Here is a 22227-nt window from a genome sequence, read left to right as displayed (position 1 = left end):
CTGTGTTATTCTCTAAATTTTATACAGAAGTCTGAAAGATCTGGATAGTCCCGATTTTACCCAAATGGGGTATGAGGCAATGCCGCCCTGCTTTTATCAGGCTCCAGCTTTTAGAAAATGAACATGTTGCCTGGAGGGTATCCATGTTTTAAAAAAAAATCCTCCACCAGAGAAAGAGTATTGTCATTTAGGACTGAGGAGGAGGCCCCTTTCAGATGCACTTCTTATTAATTCTTATAACTTTTTAAATACGAGATATATTTTAGATGAAACTTCTTTTTCTTATCTAAACACTGTATTTATACTTTTTTTGATGAAATTCTTTGTATTACCTATGTATTTTATCTGTGCTTGTTATGATTGTTATACCACAATCGAAATAAAGCTTTGTTCTGATTCTGATTCTGACTCAAGCATACTATAAACTTTTCCTATCTGGGGGCTGGCTTTGATGAGAAAGGCAGTTGGAAAAACACATGACAGAAAGCATGATCAATTTGTAAGAACAACAACATAGTTTTTGGGATTGGGCTACAAATTGGGACTTAAAACGTTAAAAATTGATTGCCGTATACCAGGCTATTGTGTTTCGGTGGCTACATATGGGGCACATATTTAGGAGCATGTTAAGGCCCCTGTTCTACAGATCGCTGAAAATGCCTGCCTAAGGACAATGTTTTCACTCCCTAAGATCACGTTGTCATTATTGTGCTACTGAGAATTAGGTTTGATGATCTCGTAAAACGTTCCTGTTTTTATTGTGGGATAGGATCCGGACCAACAAGGAGGCTAAATTTAACCGGAAGATCATTAGCGACTGTATAGCCCTCGATCTGGACCTTGAAATGATACGATTGAGGAAAATCAAAAACCTAACTATCATGAGACCTGCTTTGTTTAACGATCCATTAGCTTTAGTTTTATCACTAAAGCAGAACTTAAGCAGACTTGTTTGCAGATGCTTGAGGAAGTTAGAGTACATCAGGTCGAACTCAAATGTACATATCTTAAATTATCTCTTTCATTGGATTTACAATCTCATTTGATAAATATACGCGACTCCCTAAAGAGAGTTTTAGTGACCTGAATTAGACTCAACATGGTATATTATATGGTTCCATTTCCTCACTGTAATTATTGGCCCCAAAATGTTGGCACACGTCCATGCAATAACTTGTCAACTCAGGGTGTACTCCACTTAATGTGTTTCTGTCACTTCTAAGATTGTCCTGGAACAAGTTTCATCAAAGCCTTTGCTGAGGAGATACTTGTATAGAAATTGTCAACCCACTTTAACTTTCCTTCAGGAACGGGAAACAGCCAAAGTATGTTCTGATGTTTATACTTATTTTCACAATGTCCGGTGTATAGGATAATACTTTGATCATTTGGGTAGTCCCTCAGTGAGTCGACGTTGCAAGATTGCTTTTTATAGTTTTAGCCTTTTTATGACACCGAATAGTTTTAATATGTGTTGTATGCAGACGAAATATGTTTTTTTTATATGATTTACTTTTATTGTTTTTCTGATAAATAAAAACCGAATAAAGTTTTGCATTGAAGTTCATAATTTAAAACATAAACTTAATCTTCTGACTTTCTTTCATAACTCTCGTCTTTAAGGGCACAACTTACATCTGCTAATGCTGTCTGCTCAAAAAATGGGTCCTCTTCCAGGGTCCATGCTGCATGCCAAGAAGTTTCTTCTTGTTGAGGTTTACTTTTTAGCACAGTTGAAGAAAACACAAAGCCATCCTACTACTATCAATTACTTCCCCTAAAAAAAGCCTACCTACCCTATTGCGGTGCCCGTGCTGGCTCTCTTTTTTGCTGTTGATTGTCAATAACTAAAGAGAGATGCACAATATTCAAGGCATTGTATAGAACTTTAAAATAGTTAGTTCCTCTATAACACGGAAATGTTATCTCTCATACAATACAAAACGTGGGGGGCTAAGCCCGCTGTGAAGCACTCACCATTTTGGCAAGGAAGGCATTGAAAAAGTGATCACTCAGAATCCTAAAATTGGGGGGGGGTGGTGCAGTGGAAATGACTAGATCACATTTCCTCTCTTTAAGCATGGTAGACATTATGGAAAGGTGCATGGCCTCTTAATGTAACTAAACCACCGTTTCTGTGTTTGTGTGGAGAAATGCTTGGGCTTGGCACAGACACGATTTAATGGATTGGTAAAGTGGGATCTGGCCCTGAGCCCTAGCCTTTCAGGGGCGCCACAGCGAGCTCCATTCTGCAGAGAGAGGCTTGCCCTGATGACCTTGAACAGTTCTGAAACAGATACTTTTAAATATCGGTTTCCTTTAATGTATTTTAAATGTGGGTGATGAGTGTGTCCATTACGGACATTTTGCAGAGTAATGTTGCATTTATGTGTTATGCACCATCCCTGTACTATGTTTCTTTACCAGCGGTGGTTACCATGCAGCAGCATTTGTGTATGTATACAATTTATAAAAAAAATGTTTTTTTTTAAAAAAAAGTTTCTTTGAGATAAAAACAGGACTTCACATATGAGAAATGGGAGGGTTTCACAGAGATTATTTGCGTTAATATTAGCTGGTGCTGTGTGACAATATCAAAAACTCACATCACTAGATTTAAACTCATACAGAATTTGGACGAGTGTGCCCATGCACTGTCAGTGACCTGGACAGAGAGGGCATGAAAGAGCTCAAATTGGTTCATAACTTAAAGCTGTTCCGAACACGGTGCCCCAAAATAAGTGAGGCCCAAGGCGCCAAAATCCTTAAAATATCTCAGACTAGGCACGCCATGTGATTCTTTCCTGGAAAGGGAACTTTTTGTCGGTCTTAAAACTTCTTTTCTGAGTTTCTACACCATGCAGTCTTCGGCAGAAGCTATTTCCCGAGCCTGCATGCTCATGTGGCATAAGATTCCGAGACAAAATGTGAGCAATTAACCCACATTTTTCTTTCGCAGTGTAATTTTTAACAGATCAAGACAGACCTTCTGCTGATGGAAGAGTGTGATTATAGCCGCAAATAGACATGTGGAGGCAGTGGGCTGTCGGTGCAGCAGGAGACACTGCAGCAGATTACATCAGGGGCTTCCTGTCTGGCATACCATGGAAAATGTCACTGTGTCTGATGAGGCCCACTGGACCAGCACCACCCCCTCCTCAGACTCCCCTGCTCCTATGAGCCTGCATTCAAGGCCCATCACTAAGTCAAGTAAAGGAACATGCATTGAGTTTGGCTAGGTACGGTTTAAGCTGTCTGGCAGACGCGTATACCATTTACACCATTGGTAGATGTAAGCCTTCTTTACACATTGATCAGCCTGCATTCATCAGCCATTCAACCAATTGTTGATTGTTACTGTCAGTCATGATGTATGGAGTTCTTCCTGTTTATTTACATACATCCATTTAGTTAAGATAGCAAGTCTAGAAGTATGTGTACAGTCACAAGCACCACTCAGCAAAGGAGCTTTTGGCCTGACAACACCATGACGGCCACCATGGCACCCAGTTTCTGTTGAGCGTCTCTATAGGACTACACTGCATAGATACCGCTGTACTCTTGCATTCAAGTTTGTGTGGAAGGATGCATCATCTCTTTCATTCAAACTATACTTTCGTCGCAACGCGCATAAATGTCACTCAATCTCTGCAGGTACGTTGGGGCTTTGATGAGCTCTACATAGCACTATCGCTCCCAGTACACCATTCACCCATGACATCATCAAGAGGATTAGCAATGCGTGGAGACTACCCGACCGGTCCGTGAGCTGTTGGAGAGGGGTCTAGAAACAACAAGAACATCTGCCTCCCAGGCAAAGGCTTCACCCACCAGACGTCTCCTAGTCCTACACCATAAAAGCAACCTGTTACCTCCATGATCCATTTCCAAAATCTCTTAGCTAAACAGTTACTCCTGGCACAGGTGCTACTCCTTTTTTTTAACTCTCTACACTGAAATACTTAATGATTAACTTGTTGTTTCTTATCTATAGCCAAAACATCAGTTACAGTAGCTGGCTTCTAAATAGCCATACAAATGTTACTGAAGAAACAACATGTGCTAATCCGAATTGTAGATCATCTATTACCAGCATTACACGCTCATCACAGAGCACATCCACCTCACATCATGCCATGCACAATGAAGCACAGCAAGGTTCAGAACCACCTTTGGGTGTGGAATTGCTAGAAAAATCCCAAAGTTTGTGTTGATCAAAGAACCCTAACTAGCAGAGGAAATAACTTTACCCCAGGGGGAAATAGCAAGACTTCTCCATCCCGCCCACACGCAAAATGTCTTGCTTCTTTTCTGAACCAAAGGAAGAATCCTGACCCCACCAGCCAGGATACGGTGGACTTTTAGTCAAATGCACTATGCATTCTAGTGCTTATAGTTCTGGAATTCTTGTTCACAGTGTGAAGATGTCCGGTTGACTCATTCACTACTATTTGGTGCCATCTAGAAGTAATGTCCATGGCACCATCCCCCTTGATCCTTGCTTCGCTTTTTAGGAACATTATCTCTGTTCCTAATAGGTGATTCGGGCTACATGTCTCAGCATGCAAATGTACTTGGTTAAAAGTTCAGGACTGGCTTAAGCTAGCACACATGACTTGTGCAAGTTTTCCGTGCCCACTGTCTCCTTTCCCTATTTTTCCTTACACCTTGCTTTTCCATAGGCAGAAACTCATCCCAGATCTGGTAGAGCACATATGATGTGAAATCAACCCCAGAAGACTGGTGTGGGGCTGTTTCTCCTGTCATTAAACCAAACCAGAGTAACCAACAGTGCTGTCATTGTGGGTGATGCTGTTTCAGGGGACATGCCCTTCAATTTTTATGGGACCTGGAGGAACACACACCTCCAGGTTGTTTTTGTCAAAATGTTTAATAGAGCAAATTTGTGTCCCCAATGTGGACCTACATGGTGTTGGCTGATTGTGAATGCAGAGATGATGCAACCACATGTTAGAGCATTTCCTCCTCAAGTCCCAGTGACCACTTGTAATAAACTTGTGCATGAAAAATATTGGCTTGCATGTTGAACATACCAATATTTTGCAATGACAATTGTTAGTATATGTGGTCAAATCGACATGCACATTTTATTCTGTTTTTTAAACCGGAGAATATTCTGTTGGTAGGAATTGAAAGTACTATATATATGTATTTGAGCTTCTCATCATGATCAGATGAACATTCCGAATATAGGACAGTAAAATAGTAAGAATGGTCATTGCATTATTGTTGCTGCCTGGTCATTGAAAACAATGTTTATGTTCAACATGCAAGGCTAATGCTAAGGTCTCAAGTACCAGAAAACGTTTAGCTATCTGTTTGCTAAAGATCATACCAATATTTACAGAGGGCTTTAAGAACACCCACTACTAACCATTAGTTTGCTTTCTTGTCACTCTTATTTGCTTGCTTCCTGTTCACTGGATGTCCAACCTCTTCTAGTGTTTCCCCGCCCTTGAAGCATAGCTTCTTTACTATCCTTTTTATTGGATGATGTGCTTCCTTCCATTGCTCATATGCTGGGAACTACTTTTTCTTTTTCTTTCAGCACTCCATGTGAGTACATGCATTGTTCTTTCTCTTTCCTTTGTGTGCTGCCTTGCCCCTGAAATACCACCCGAAGTGCGTATTGCACTAAATAGCTCTTGCATTAAATGGCAAACATTGAAAAAAATATACATTTCCCATCCCTACAAGTTATGAATGTGTTGGAAGTGGGGTCCTTATCACTCACCGCCGCCACCAAATGCTTAAGGCGGAAGTGCCGACACCTCACTTCAACGTTAGGCTGAGTAAGGACACCGTCTGAGATAGCCCTGCTCAACTACTTAATAGCTTGGCACGAGCAGGCAGGCTTATCTCCAAGACACGAGTGTACAGTATGTGAAACCACGCTCACAGTAACCCAATTATGTCACCACAAATAGACTCCACACAAGTTTTTATAAAATGGGTATAAACTTTATATAAGAGGTTATACAATAGGACCACACAATACAAAATCAACATACAAGAATGGGTAGTATTCTTTCCGGTAGGTTGGTAGGTTCTAATCCCAACCACTGCTTCTAACCAAGAGTTAAGCGAACTTCTAACCGTTTCCAAAAGGTTAGGCCAGTCGTTTTGCTAGAATCACACACGTTGCAAAAGGAAACAAATATTGCAATGCGTAACAATATTCTCTTGTACTGTGCAACAGAGAAACAATGCCATACCTAGCGCCACAGTTATATACTTTGCAATAAAAGGAATAATGCAATGCGTATCACTACCAGCATGCCTTGTACCAGGAAGAAACAAAGCAATGCTTCATGCCACAATCATGTACTGTGCAATGAAGAAATAATTCACTGCGCCACGTTCTAATCAGATACTGTGCAATGAAGAAATAATGCAATGCGCCACATTACAATCAGGTAATCTGCAAGGGAAAATAAGGCAGTGCGTAGCGCACCAAGCATGTAGTTCGTCAGGAACAAATGAGGTCAGGCGTCCTACGGCAGTTCAATAGTTCGTTAGCAGCAATAATGCAAAGTGTAATATGACAGTTTAGGTGCTCCATTAACAGTGCCGACAATATGGATCAATGATTACACAAAAGTAATGCTTCCCACTCCGGCCCCAGTACTGCCCCTCCTTGGGTCAGCATGGGCCAGGATCCGAGCCGAAGCAACAGGTTTGCGCAGCTGACAGAAGCGAGAGGCTGAGAGTGTGTCCCTCCGGGTCCGCATCCAACCCCAGGTGGTGATCCACGTTATCTGGGGGTGCGTAACCCCACTCTCCTCTCCGACGTCAGCGACTTGGGCCTTGACACAGAACTCCGTCATGGGGTTCGGCGAGCTCGGGCGGCGGCTCAGCTCTTCCGGGGCTGGCGGTCCGGGCTGCTGCTGTTCTACTCCGAGGGACCAATGACTTGGCCCTCCTTTGGTGAACACCGAGACCCACCCTCAGCACTGTGGAGACCTTACTTCCAATTCAGTGCACACCCTACCCAGGCACTCCTCACCAGCGCGGTTGCACCTCGACACACACACTGCACGTCCGAGACTCGCTTCTTCTCTGGTGCTCACGATGACCTTGCACTATTCACCAGCACCTCTGCATGCACCTCGACATGCACCCTGCGTATCGGAATCTCTCCTCTTCTCCTGGTGCACACAATGTCCAGGCGCTCCTCACCAATGCCTTTACTGCACCACGACACGACACGGCGCGTCCGAGTCTCATTCTTTTCCCGTCGCACACAATGACCAGGTGCTCCTCACTAATGCCCTGGCTTGCACCACGTCATGCACGCTGCACGTCTGAGACTCACTTCTTCTTTTGGTGCACACAACAACCAGGCGCTCCTCACCAACGCCTTGGCCAGCACCACGACACGCACCCTGCGCGTCCGAGGCTCAGCTTACTCCTGCGTGCCCACGATCACAAGGCACAACTTCAGAGGGTCTCAAGCTTCAAAAGCACCCGCACACCGCATTGCTTGGGACTTCTCCAGAAACCTTTATGATCCTGTATTTCCAAACAGGGAGCCAGCTCACCTCTGGCCCTTGGGGTTACAACACACTGCACAAAGCACAGTCTTCTTCAAGCAGTGGGACCCAGCCAGCGCCTCCAAGCACAGTCCCAACAGCCTCTCCCTTGGTTAGAACATCAAACTGCTGACCAGCCCCAGTCTCTTCAGTTGCTCCTTCTTTAGAAGAGGTTCCTCTTGACCACAGAATAGGTCCAAGCCTTTTCAGTCTCAATCCATTTCTATTTAATTCAGGGGTTGCAGCTCTCATAGTTATGCCTCTTAATGTCTTTGAAGTTCGTTGTGCTCAGGGGTCCCTGACCCCTGCCTAAATCAGTTCAAGGTATCTCCCTCCCAGTGTCATCTCTCTTCCTTTGATACTGGGGGTCTGGATCCCTAATCACTCAGCAGGAGATGGGTCAATTGGTTTATAGCACCAGCCCAGGCCTTTTCACCTCCCGGGCTTCTCCTCCCCCTTCTCTCCAGATGCAGGGCAGCCTGGTGCCATCTCCACGCCTCCCTGGGTCAAGACCTCTCCCAGCTCCTTTCATCTTTCAGATTCAGACGGACAATCCACATTTCAGCAGAGATACACAGAAATGCTTAGAGCACAAAACTCAGCCACTTTCTAAAAGAGTGGTTTCTGAACACACAATGACAAAACCACCTTCACAGAAAGATGTGTTATGACATTGTGAGTTCATACATACTAAACTTCACCTCTCCATTATAAGCTTACAGGAAACTAGGCTAATAAACACAACACCCAGCCTTCCCCATTCTGTCCTATGGGCAGGATGGCCTTTCAGCAGTAAAAATAAAATGGAGTGTTTTTCACAGTCAGGACAGAACACACACCTTAGTATATATCCTGCCTTTTACCTACACTGCACCCTGCCCAGGGATTACCCGGGACCTACCACAGGGGTGCCCAATGTGTATGTAAAACGGAAGGTCAGGCCTGACAAGTGGTTGCACTTGTCAGGACAACATGATAACTTAGCCCTCTACGCGCAGGACCTTCACTGCAGGCCTGAGGTCCCGCCTCTGTGAGCCCTTGCATTACTAGACCTGGCACACACAGTGCACATCACTAGGGACTTTACTAGGAAGGCAAACATACCAATCATGGCCAACCAATCACCATTACATTTTACATAGGGAACACTTGTACTTTGAAACTGATCAGAAGTGGCAAAGTACCCAAAGCATCTAAATTGCAAAGGAGGCAGAGGCAAAAAGTCAGAGGTAATCAACCCAAGACATGGTAGGTCTAACAGAATGTATTTGGGTATGTGCCAGCGGCGTAACAAAACCTGAGGAGGCCCCCCTGCTATGTGCATGGAGAGGGCCCCACACGCTCCGGACTCAGTCAGGAGCTCACAGGCCAGGGGTGCACTGCCTGTACACAGTGCCGGAGGGGCCTCCTTGAGCTCAGGCCCTCCCCCCCCCACACTGCAAGAGCTGCGGGGGCTATTGTTACGCCATAATTAGACAGATAGAAAAACTGTTCCAGTGGTCAGTGAAGTTGATGGCTGTGCACAGTAAACCCCAGGGATGCATGCAAACGTAAAAAAAGAAGACAGCCAAGAGCTTGTGCTGGCATAAACAATAGGCCTCATGCTTTGCATTTGCAGTATTTTCTGGTAGCTGCTGAAAGGTAGGCAGACTCATGCCTTTCTACTCCAGTACACATTTCAGTAATTCTTTTGAAGGAAAGCATTGTAGGTGTAAACTCAGAGTACACTTACAGGAAGAAGAATGCAGTCTTTGCAAGAGCTCTTGGAAACAAAGCTACTATTGCCTCCGAGGCCTAGCAACGCACAAGCTCAATCCTACGTGTGAATTCTGCACTCATCTCTATAGAGGCAAAATTCACATTTGACAACACTACATAGCGCTTATGTGCTAAGAGCGAGTAGAATCCGGATCTGTTTTCACATGTATTCGCGTCTAAAATTATCATTTCACATTTCCTTATGAAGTAGAAAACTACAGGCAAAAATCTAAATACTTATACTGGCAAGCAGTTTGTTTTTCGGACTGTATTTAACCAAGAATAAATGCAAAGGCAAAACTTATATTATTCAAATTAGCAACAAAGAAGCTCAAAATAATGCTTTCATTTACAAGAAGTACCACTTTAAGTCATGGACGCTAATTCACCAAAATGCAAGGGGTAGCGGAAGTGACATCTATGCCATTTGACCTTTACCTTGACACACACTCCCATGCTTACACATACTAACACATTCACACACTCTTGCGTACATAAACACACTCTCACCTGCAAGCATGAATACAACATACATTTAACAGCATTTTTTACTTACCTTAACTTCCAAATAGGGTCATATTCCAGCTAATGTACTCTGTTTTTTATTACACTAATAGTGAATAATATTATTCACTATTTGTATAATGAAAAAATTGACTTAAACCCGGCAAGTGGAACTCCAAACCGTTTCCATTAGGTAGAGCTGCCCCGGTGTTCCAGGCACTGATTTTGCCACCTCTGAGGCCAGGGGTCGCAAAAGCAGTGCTAGGGGCAGCAAGGGGCAAGTCTGGGGGTCACATCTGTGTCCCCTGATGACCCTGAAATGACATCCATGCTTTAGGTGTGACAGAACAAAGATAAGCATGCCTCAAAGACACTCAGCAAATACAGGCAAGTTTTGCTCCCTGTACAAGTTGCTCCAAAGACTTATGCAAACCATGGTGACCGGGATCTGTTCCTCTATAGCATCTTTGGAACATCAAATTCATAGGTATTGCTATTATTTTTCACATTCATATTACTATTAATAATAAAGGTAATGAGAAAAGCACGGTGCCAGAGTAATTTTTCCTGTGGGGGTTCTGCATTTTTCGTTACAGTGTGGCAAATGTGCTTCCTCCAGTTCGCAGGAAAAAGGGGCAGGTGTACTATAATGCTGGTGGTGATTTAACTCGGATCTGGGACTGGGGGTGAATGTTTTGCCATTGTGCAATATTCCGTCCATCATCTTGTGTGTTTTGCTGTTCACCCTATGTGGGAAGGGTATGCCCAGACGTGGGTCCCGTGCTCACTACGGCACTGGAGTCAAGCTATCCTGGCTGAAGACAGCTGATAGCCAGAAATCGGCCCTAGGATGCTTGATTCCGGTCCAGGGAAGACATGGCTTTGCAGTTCGGGCTGGACTATTCCCATGAGGCACAGGGTCAAGACTGATTTGCAGATGGCCATGTCTGAACTGGGGTGGCTTGGTGAGCAAAATAAAGATGGATTTAACCCAGATCTGTGACTGGGGGTGAATGTTTTGCCATTGTGCAACATTCCGTCCATCATCTTGTGTGTTTTGCTGTTCACCCTATGTGGAAAGGGTATGCCCAGACGTGGGTCCCATGCTCACTGTGCCACTGGAGTCAAGCTATCCTGGCTGAATGAAGGCTGATAGCCAGAAACCGGTCCAAGGATGATTGATTTTGGTCCAGGGAAGACATGGCTTGGCTGTTCGGGCCAAGACTCATTTGCAGATGGCCATGTCTGAACTGGGGTGGCTTGGTGAGCAAAATAACAATGGATTTAACCCAGATCTGTGACTGGGGGTGAATGTTTTGCCATTGTGCAACATTCCATCCATCATCTTGTGTGTTTTGGTGGTGCATTTTGAGCACACCGTCACAAATATAGTACCGAAGCATGATGAGGAGTCATTTACAGACATCACATTTCACATTGAAATAGCCAGTCAATTTGCTTAGACATGCAGTTTTACTTATAAAACTATACACTGCACAAAAGATCATGTATGGAAATTGGGTTTCAGCGAACATTTATCATTTGGGCATTACCAAGTAGTCTCTTGATTTGTTTTGATTCTATTTAAATCCTGGTTTCCATCACACTTCCGATTTACAAAAAAGTGTGCCTCGGGCTGTCATTTGAAATATTTGTACAGTTTACAGGCATTTAATTGTAGTTGTTAGAATAAAATGGATACCCTGCAGCCTTCCTTTCACACTCCCTGTCCCATAGGAAGATCGTTACATAGTTCGCTTTGTAGCAATCCTCTCACTTTGCAGAGAAAGAAAGAAAGGTTAACACCATTCCCCATGTTAAGATAATAAGCAGCAATTTGTCAGAAGGCACAGCCTGCCATTTGCCCTCTGTCTTGGAACACACAGCAACTGTGAAAACATAAAAACAAATTATGACGGCGTTTTTATTGCTCTGCACCTTCTGAACTCTCACATGGTTATTTTGGGGGTACTGCAGCACCCCACACCTCTACTTCCAGCACCTATGATCCAAGGTGACTGATGCTACAATTGAGATAGCTCGAATTTGTTGAATACAATACTGGAAAGTTACACAACATTGGAATAGGAGTGTGAACCAGAAAAGCAAATCTCTCTCCTATTGTTTCCACTGTCAGCTGGATATTGCAAGGCCTTTCAATGGACTTCAGTGCCCCTTGTTTCTACTTCCTCGAAAACAAGAGAACAACACGGTAAATACTGGAGAAATATTCATGATAATTTTACCAGAAATAAAATTATCATTACAAATTATGTAAAATACGAATATGTCTAAACATGCATGTAAAAGACGCAGCCAACTTCTACCATCTCTGCTTTATAAAATGAAGCTTTGTCATCAGTAATCACGCATTACACACGAGAAAGACGGTAACTCGTCTGAGAGACAGCGGAGAAATCGAAATTTCTAGAAATAAACACTGCTTCAAACCAGTGCCCAAAAACAACACAGACAGTGGCAGTTTCACTCTGCCTTACTGATCTGGCATGCGTCCAGGTCGGCGACTGGTTACCAGCCGACATCGCTCATAAACAAATGTTTAACTATAGAACGGTGCTTTTTCCCTAAAACCCCAACCGCAGGCGGAAGCGTGGGTGCACGTGGGCAGAGCCAGCGTTGCACGAAACCTCATGACGTCACGATGCCTGCTGCGCGGGGATTGGACAGGGGGCTCGTGGGCAGCGTTTAAATAGCAGGAGGTAACGAGGCTTGAGCAGAGAATCTCAGCATCCTTTCGGAAAGGACCGAACCAAACTTCCTGCTGCTCCTGACCAGGCGGACAAGCTTCACCAGCCAGAGACCCCAAATACTCCTGATTGACAACAAAGACAAGGTAATATGGCTTTAAAATAGGAGATTGCTATATGCATTTTTTCAATTGGGGTTCTATGCAGAATGTATTTTAGGCTATGGATCTATAACAAAACGTGCTAACTGCAAAATGTAGTGTTTCTTATGCATGAGGATGCTTACACAGCTGCAATGAATTGCAACCCCAGTTGTGCTTTCAGACTGGTTCGTTAATAGCTGAACCTTAAACATGGCGTTAAGATTCTGTCAAATTGGGAGTGCTTATCACCATGTTTAATGTTCAGCTATCAGCTACCAGTGGTACTGGGGTTTGCTGTACCCGGGTCTCCTCACATGCAAAACATTGAATGTTCAGTGAGATTATTTGCATTTGATCACATGTTTAATGTAAAGAATTCAGGAACAAACCCCATGCGTTTTTGGTTGTTCAGTTGACAATTGGTATCCAGGCCTATATCTCCTGCCAATTACACGTTTCTTGGTGTTTTTTAAAGCCATGTTTAGTTATTATACACCGGATAATTCTGGGAGAAAACTAATTCCTGCGGATTTAGCAAACAACAAAATAGATGAATGGGGAACTTTTGGAATTAGCAAAGGACCACACAATTTGGTCATGTGGAAAAGCTGGAATTAGAATTCTGGTCACTTGGTTCCAAACTGATTTTTTTTAGGCAATAGGACAAATATCGTTTTGTGCGTCCCTCTAGGTCACATAGAGAAATGTTTTTGCCTGAAATGCAAAACAACATTTCCTCAAAATGATTTAGCTGCAGTGTACTTGGCCTTGTTTTCACAGCCACACTGAAAAGGCTGTGACCTCAAGTGACCACTTTCTTGACTACAAGCATTCATTACAAAATTGATCGGCATGTGTGCCAAAGAAAATATGGAATTTGTGTGTGTTTGTTTGTTGTCCTTATATTTATTTGCTCAGCCCCATTCCTCTGATAATAAGAGTATGTCTTTCTTGAAGATAGAAAGACATCAACTTATTCTCCGAGGCTGAGTGTAATAAAAATGAAAGGGTTTATGCAACTTTGGCATTTGTTGAAAAATAGCTTTGCGTACTTTATCAAGTTTCAGCCTCAGGGTAAAACGTAGGAACCCCTAATGAAGAAAAAGTTTCACCCGTGGCAGCTCAAAACTGTTTTATGAATTGAAAATATTTTAATTCGCCCAGTCAAACATTTGTTGAGTCTGCCACTCCTGTTTGTAAGCCCCTGCATGTGGCAGTGTATGTGGGAGGGGGGGCAGTTATGAGATAGAAACCCAAAACCTATAGTTAGAAAAAAAGTGAGATGGAAGCGGGCAGCCATAGTGAAAGCAGACATAATGGATGCTCTACAGGGACTACACGAGTGAGGAAGTGACCATAATAGAGCCGAAGGACTGAATGCACAGTGCGGATGAAGCCCTGTGTAGGCCTCACGCCTCCCACTGCATCAAATCTGCACATTTTACCTTTGAGCTCGTGGGTTCAGCTGGAAATTGTGTGGCCAGAGGGTCACTGAAAAAAATAGAGGGATTTGCACGAGGATAGGAGTCGATTGAAGGCAATGCACTTCAAGCGAAAGCAAAAAGACACATATTTAATGTTTGTGAGTCAGTCATTAGCAATGAATGTAAGCAAATATATCACTTACTTTTCTTTTTCTGTGGCCCCGGTATCCGTGGTGTTTCAGGCACATTACCCATAGCTGCATTCTGAGAGGAGGCCGCAGATGTCCTTTTCTTTAGATCTTGCGGTTATTCTGTGACAGGCCTCTCCTGTACACCTCCATGCCAGGGTGACATTACTGACAGGGCTCAATCAGTTCCCAATAGGCGGTGGCCCACTTCTGTGGAACAGCATCCCAGCTGAGAGGCCAAGAATTGAATGAACGTAAGCTGAAACTAAGGAATCGTAAGCCTCACTCATTTGTACTGAAACTTGCCCTATAGAAGATGCCTGACCCACAGGTGTCTTGACAACTAAAATCGTAGTTTTGAAAACCTTCAAATGTTGCACCCCCGGGCTTTGATGTTCCTTCAACTACACAATGTCTGATCAGGGTCTCAGGTAATTGGCAGGCAGAATGGGGAGGCCAAACCAATTTAGAAGTCCTTCATAATAACAATGAATGAGAAGCTTGCACCACTGCTGAGTTCCTGAGTCTCAACACTGCATGGGAAGCTTGCACCACTGCAGAGGCCCTCCATCGCAACAATGCATGGAGAAGGTCCAATTGATCAAAAGTTTTTGAAATGTCACTTGTAAGCACTTCTGTTAGATCGCACAATAAGAACATTTACATAAATGATGTATTAAGTTTGTCCGGAGTTTGAAGAATTGCTAGCAAGGGTGAGAAGTTTCCACATCCCTGTCGTACGAGCAAGCTGGTTTCCCAGAGCACTGGTAGGATGAAGTATGGAAGGTTAGAAAGGTTGCTTTCAAATTAAGGAGGACTGACAGGAGAATTTGAGCTCTCTAAATGGGAAAGGTAGGTTTAGAGATGGAGGATGGCATGGGTGCCAAATTGACCAATCATATGTTTGGGAGAAAAGGGCCTCAATGCTACCAGGGTCGGTTGGTTCGTTTTGAGTTTTGATAAAAATACATTTGGAATTGTGTATAGTGTATTAGCTTGGAAATAGCATTTGGGATATTATACTATATAAAACGCGACAAGAATAGTCAGTTCAAATGAGGAATAACATGGCATATTATTAGGAGTGTGAATAACTGCATAATTCTCTCTATGGTAATAACCCGTAATTACCACAAAATGACTCCTAATTATGGGTAACTGTATGAAAACAGTAATCCAGCATTTAGCTCTATTTTCTTAGTGCAAATGCATCTTTGCGTCCAAAACAGGCCTGAGGATGCATTTCGCGCTAAAATATATATAAAAAAATACTACAGGACCCGAACAGCAGAAGTCCGCTGCCCCTCACTGTCAGTATGGAGTTTCTGTGCTCTAGGAGTAGGATTTCTGCATCAAATTACTCTTAATTACTCAAGTTGGTGTAATAGTGTAATTTTGGTAATTCATAGGAGTAATGCTTGATTACTGAAATTACTGCAATTACTCTGGGGTTATTAAAATGTAGCCCAGTCCTACACGCTATGCACTAGAGACACGTCTGTAGGTCTCACAGTAAAAAGCCAGTAGATGCACGTTTCACAAGAGGTCTTTTGTTCCAACATTTGCACTGTATATAATTAAACCTATATTATCTGTTTATAGATTGACAATGAACATGAAGTTTGCAGTGCTGTGCCTTTGTCTCCTCAGCGTGGCCTGTGCTCTGCCGGTAGGTACCGCTGATGCTTTGTGTAATTTCACACCAAATGTTGTTTTTGACCTGATTGAAAGCAAAAAAGCATTTAACATACAATTTTACTGTATTGTCCTTCACAGACACGCCACCGATCCAGACGTTCGGCTAGCACGGAAGACAGCCAGGTGAGGATCCAGTGAAACTGGAATATTTTTATTTTAGCAAAAATCCAATTCGTGTTTGACACTGAGATCTAAGTGATCCTCGTGAATTGATCTGACCACAAACAGTTCCAACAAATAAAATTAAGTGTGATGGTTCCAATAGTGATACAAATGCTTTTGAGATTAAAGTTTCATTTCGCAAGAATTTAGTCTGAAAATTTACTTTTCTCTCTTCAATTTGCTAAGTAATTGCGTCATCGATCAGATCCTTCCTCTTCTTAATAGCGTCCCCTCTCACAGTACCCAGTATTCCTCACTGGAACCCGGAATACCCCCGCCCCCCAACCACCGCCTTCAAACACTCCATTGTGTCTTTCCACTCTGTTTTTGCCACAAAATAAAGGACTCGCAGAGCAGGCAGCACCTAAGCCACCGAATTTAGAGCCTCACACTTTTTAGGTCTGGTGCAAGACAATATATTTTAATTTTACGAAAATTATTTCTACAATATACTTACTTTATAGGGGCTTTCAGCCAGTCCTCCTCATCCCTTGGTCTGTTTTTGTGTCATTCACATTTTAATTCTGCCCACAGCACTGACAGCAGCATCCAGTGTGAGGCAGTGGGTTAGTCAGCTTCAACTATTGGCTGATTTTACTGCGTGTAAAGTCGCGGTGCCCTTACACAAGGCGCATATATGTTGTTCCTTTCAATGGCGGGGAATACTATAGTAAAGTGTGCTTTTTCTTTTGACTGTAGGCAATATATTTTTTATATTGACAAGGGCCCACAGTTTCCCCAACAACAAAGTTTCCCAAAATCCATGACAACGCAAAACATGCACTGACAAAGCCAAAAGACTGGCATACAACGCCAGACCTATTGGCTTTGCCAATTCTGGTTAAAGTTGCTTTTATAAAGTGTATAAATATTGTCACATTGTAGCTGCCTGAAATTATAAACTTGGTTTATTCTAGTCAACAAACCTCCAAAGAGGTTGCAACAATCACTTCTTGCTTCCTTTTGTCCCTACTTGTAAAGCAGAATCAGTACTTCTGATGCGAATGTCCCTTTAAGTACAATTTTATGATGTAAGCTTCACTATCGTGATGAATAATGTTTGTTGAAACAACAAGTCGGTGGTATAGGAAGGTGATAGACAAAGGGTTTCCCATGTGATTTAAAAGTGTTTCTGTCCATCTAAAGCATGTAGGAGAGGACAGCCACCAACAGTTGTGTATTGTAGATTACCTGATCGGAGGAAACTGAGATGCTCTGGTGAAAACTACTGAGAACAGTTGGATAGGAATGCGATAGCAGAGTTTCTGCGCCACTATATCTAGTAACAGCAGCTCCATCTGTATTGGGCTTTTTTGCCATTACAGAAATGTCCCCCCCCCAAGCAGATCAGTGCCAATCCAGTTTTCGAAGAACAGTTTATCAGGTGCTGCAAGGCCACAAAAATATCTTTGAAAGAAACAGGGTTGCTTGAGATCCACCACAGTATCCTATCAACAACAAGCAATGAATCACATGTGCTCAGTACTGTAGTAATTCATTATTCTCACTGCTCACTTTTCAGAACTCCTCAAAAGAAGTCTCCACTGAAAGCCATTCAGACTCTGACTCTTCAGAGGAACAGCCTGCGGCCACTACTGCTGCTCCTTCTACTGAAGCCTACATCGATGACTCTACTCAAGGAGACAGTGCCGGTAGAGGAGACAGTGACAGCGTACCACTGGAAATCAGGGCAGCGGACGATGAAGACCACTCCGTCGAATCAAAAGACTGGAAGAGAGCAGCCGCCCAGGTAAGGACCCTTATTGGACAAGGTGGGTCACGGAAGATCCTGAAATGACTAAAACAGCTCTGTCTGTTCCCCAAGGAGGCCATTTTTAGTTGACGCCCCTTCTCACTTGCCTTAATCCAGAGTATCTATACTGCCCCAATTTACTCAGACTAGCTCTTCAACGGCCAGACAACATGGTCACACTTTGTCACACTGATCCATCATACTATGACAAAGGAGCTGATTTACTAATTAAAAAAAAATAGACATCAACTGCACAAGTCTGTTGTTGGGTGCTATGCCACAAGTAAAGTTAAGCGTAGATGCTACTAACATGAAGACAACAAAAACTCCTCCCCAAAAAATATTTTTTAAGCTGCACTCGGGACATGTAGATATTTTTTATGAAAAGTCTTGTTTAGTAGTTCAAGGGATGTGTCTAATTTCTGTTTATGTCAAACAGGCTATTCTGGATACCACCGCTGAGCAGGCTGATGAACCAGGTGATGCAGCCACAGCAGATGCTGACGATATTGCCACAGATGATGCTGACAGCCACACCAGCAACGAGAGCCCTGAAACCCAGCCTGACCACAGCGTGGAAGAGGACAGCCACCCAGACAGCCACCAAAGCAACGAGAGCCCTGAAATCGATCCTGACCACAGCGTTGAAGTGGACAACAGCACCAGCAACGAGAGTCCAGAAGCCCAGCCTGACCACAGCGTGGAAGCGGACAGCCACCATGACACCCCCGCCAGCAACGAGAGCCCTGAGCAACACGTGCAGCTCCGGGGTCTGAAGCAGGCGACCGCTGAACCCGACACGGAGAGCAGCGAAAGCTCAGAAAGTCAGGAGGACTCAACGCCTCATGACAGTGTTGAGAGCCACGACGTGTCCCCCTAAAAAAGACCCCAACACCAAGGATGCAACTTAGATGCCCAAGTCCTGTTTATCTTTGTCTGTGAGACAAATAATATGCCAAAATGGTGTTCTGTTTGTTAAAGTTTTTTTGTAAAGATTGTATTGCCATTCTAAGGCAGTTCTGATTGTATTTAACACCTTATGTACAGCATTCACCAGCACACTAGTAGGCAAAACCTGACCTTCCTTCTGTCATGTGCAATAACTGCAAGACAAGCTACTGCTAATATTAACTAAACTTTTGATTGTGTTGATATGAATATATTATGTAAGAATTACATGAAAAATAGTTTTATACGTTTCGAGCTGTTGTTACCTCTTATAATGCACACTGTATATTTTGTTGTAATGTTTATAATTTGAATAAAACCTTAAAACCCATGATTGCAGAATTATTTGCATAGATCACGTTGGTAGCAGAGTACACTCTGTGTCAGTTAAGGTGAAGCTCAGGTTAACAAACTGATATATAAAGTAAAGTGATGGGGTAATGTGATTGCACTGAAAGTGTGAACATCTGCATATCTGAGAAGGGTCTGCGGTTTCTAAAGCCTGACCTGTGAAGAGGGCTCTTGAATTTGCTGTTTTGGCCCTCCTGGTAAGTTCCTGAATGTTTGTGTAATCCCTCTATACATGGAAATCCAAAAAATCAGGGCTTCCCCATTTGGTGTAGGGTTATCCTTCTTGTAAGGTCAGTTGCAAAGAACAGGTGAATCAGAACAATCAAGAACAATCAGGAGAGTAGTAAACACTGACCTGTTGCTTAAAGCCTTTTTTCTGTGTTTCCCCTAGCGCTGGTGCAAAAAAGGCTGCCTAGCACCAGCTCAGGCACCCTGCCGCCATGTTGTAAGGGTACCTGCGCTGCTGGGGCGATTGTTCATGTGCAGGAAGGGACACCTTCCTGCACAAAAACAACCATTCATTGACAATTTGCTCTTTCTATGTGTGCTGCAGAATGCAGCACACATGGAAACCCCCCAAAACAAGGAGAAATTAATAATGTATCCTTGTATCACCTGGTATTTAATGGCATTCGTTTTTGGTGCTGGGGCATCATCAAAAAGCAAAGGGAGTTGCGGTGGAACATCCACAGCAACACACATAGCACGCCTCTTTGCCACCGAGGACTGCAGCAGAAAGGGGCATATTTAGAAAGTGGCATTAATTCATGCTAAGTGGCTTAGTGCCACCTTGTAAATATGGAAAATGGTGCTACGCCACAGAAACTTCAAATACAGTGACGCTCCAGTGACAATAGGGGCTTGTAAATATGCCCCAGGATCTGAGGCTCTTTTACAATGTGCAAATTCTCTATCTTCCTTTTACAGTGGCTTGTTTAATTTTAATTCTCTCATTATCTCTCTTTTGCTTAGAAAATTGTAACATGCAGCTCATGGATGCTCCCCATCTTCTACACAACACATTGGGCACGATTCACAGAACTAACTTAAGACAAAATCTTTAACTTACTACCATTTTGGTGTTCACAGAAGACACTTACTCATTTTGGTATTCACAGTAGGCACTTTCTCATTTTGGTATTCACAGAAGGCACTAACTTACTCATTGGTGAGTAAGTGCCTTCTGTGAATACCAAAATGAGTAACTTACTCATTTTTAGTAACTTACTCATTTTGAGTAAGTTACTCATTTTGGTATTCACAAAAAGCACTTACTCTTTGATGAGTAAGTTCCTTCTGTGAATACCAAAATTGGTAACTTACTCATTTTGAGTACCTTACTCATTTCGGTATTCACAGAAAGCATCTACGCATTGATGAGTAAGTGCCTTCTGTGAATACCAAAATGAGTAACTTACTCATTTTGAGTAACTTACTCATTTTGGTATTCACAGAAGGCACCAACTCTTTGAGGAGTAAGTGACTTCTGTGAATACCAAAATGAGTAACTTACTCTTTTTGAGTAACTTACTCGTTTTGGTATTCAAAGAAGGCACCTACTCCTTGATGAGTACGTGCCTTCTGTGAATACCAAAATGAGTAAGTGCCTTCTGTGAATACCAAAATGAGTAAGGGCCTTCTGTGAATACCAAAATAGTAATAAGTTTAGGATTTTGTCTTAAATTGGTTCTGTTAATCGGGCCCTATGCTCCCGGCCCCTCATGTTTATAAACAGAAGTAAAAAAGCTACACGGGTGCACATTCAGAAAAAAGGTATTATCCTTTTATTAAGTGGCTTTTTGGGGGGGATCACAGACAGAGCAGTGCTCAAACACCTACATCTATAACAATTATAGATTTCTGCGCTCACATCTAATCCTGAGCTAACGGAATTACAGAGAGCAGTAAAGCCATAGATTTCCTGTTAAAGAGATGGAGCAAATATGCTTCCATTTGGAGACATTTCCCCACCTTCACACTAGGTAAAAGGGAAGGCGTTTGGCTCTATTTCACATCAAAGTTCACATCTAAGTTGAACACTTACACAATCGTTTTTAAGCACTAAATTTAAGTATGCGAATTGGTCATGACCAAAATTGGGAATGGTCATAATTGGCCTCAGAGATGTGTCTCTTTCATCCATGTGCAATTCGCACGCAAAGACACGACTTCTTAATCCAAAGGAATCATGTAGTGTAGACAAATTTCAATTTTTATTTCTTTTAAAACAAGGTTCTTCACAGTTACCCATCACCAACTGAACAAGCACAAAATACATAAAGAGATCTGTCACATACCGCTGGCCAATGGAGGACAGTAATACAGTCCAACACTGCAGGTCCTGACTAGCAACATACTATGGCCACTTCTTGGCATCTCACAATGACAGTCAGATTTGAGATTATAATAACAAAGTCCATCACAACAGATCTCTCCACTGCTTCTCCCATGAACCTATGACCACTCAGGACGATAAACGTAAAACAAATACCTGAGAATGGACATCCCAGTACTGTAAACAGCTAGCTAAAGTAAAGTAAAGTCCACATTTGTAAAGCGCACAATCACCCGTAAGGGTCTCTAGGCGCTGGGGGCCGTCGGGAAGATTAAGCGAGCTATTGCCCAGAGTCACATGGTGCTGGGCTAACCTGCCGCCGGAGCCGGGGATCGAACCGTGGTCCCCAGATTCCAGCGTCAGTCGCCCTGGCCGCGGCGCCACACCTCTCCCCTAGACTATGAACATGTGAAATACCAAAAACGGACCTGCAGAGCTACTTAATACTGGCAGCTTACTGAAATATTAACTTTGTTATTAAATTTGACTATAAAAACATTATACGCTTGTGTCGATTCATTCTCGTGAAAGACACCTAAACAAAATCTCCTTTAATACAATGGCACAGACCCTACTGTCTTCTGAGGGCTCCCCCACCCCTTGCATTCAGGTACGCCTACTCAACTCTCTCAAACCTAAATATGTAATAAGAAAAATGGTTCACAGGTGGCATTCATCTAGCAAAATGTCAAAGCAGATTAC

At 43.0% G+C, this 22227-nt stretch overlaps 1 protein-coding gene across 1 annotated transcript; it reads left to right on the top strand.

Moving 5' to 3' along the window:
- Window positions 1-12537: 12537 nt before the first annotated feature.
- Window positions 12538-19170, top strand: LOC144818581 (uncharacterized). The gene is made up of 5 exons (XM_078676121.1): window positions 12538-12669; window positions 15881-15947; window positions 16055-16099; window positions 17661-17888; window positions 18331-19170. Exons 2-5 carry the CDS (start codon window positions 15888-15890, stop codon window positions 18769-18771), a joined length of 774 nt encoding a protein of 257 aa, XP_078532247.1. The 5' UTR covers window positions 12538-12669; window positions 15881-15887; the 3' UTR covers window positions 18772-19170.
- The last annotated feature ends 3057 nt before the right edge of the window (window positions 19171-22227 follow it).

This window comes from Lissotriton helveticus, chromosome 2_1 (assembly GCF_964261635.1).
Source record: "Lissotriton helveticus chromosome 2_1, aLisHel1.1, whole genome shotgun sequence".
In the NCBI taxonomy this organism is placed as follows: domain Eukaryota; kingdom Metazoa; phylum Chordata; class Amphibia; order Caudata; family Salamandridae; genus Lissotriton; species Lissotriton helveticus.
Note: the sequence above shows the minus strand (reverse complement) of the source record. Positions and strands in the feature narration are given on the sequence as shown.

Coding starts and splice junctions, on each gene's coding strand:
- LOC144818581 (XM_078676121.1), top strand. CDS start 15,888: ATGAACATGAAGTTTGCAGTGCTGTGCCTTTGTCTCCTCAGCGTGGCC. Junction 15,948..16,054: donor GCGTGGCCTGTGCTCTGCCG/GTAGGTACCGCT, acceptor TGTCCTTCACAG/ACACGCCACCGATCCAGACG. Junction 16,100..17,660: donor CTAGCACGGAAGACAGCCAG/GTGAGGATCCAG, acceptor CTCACTTTTCAG/AACTCCTCAAAAGAAGTCTC.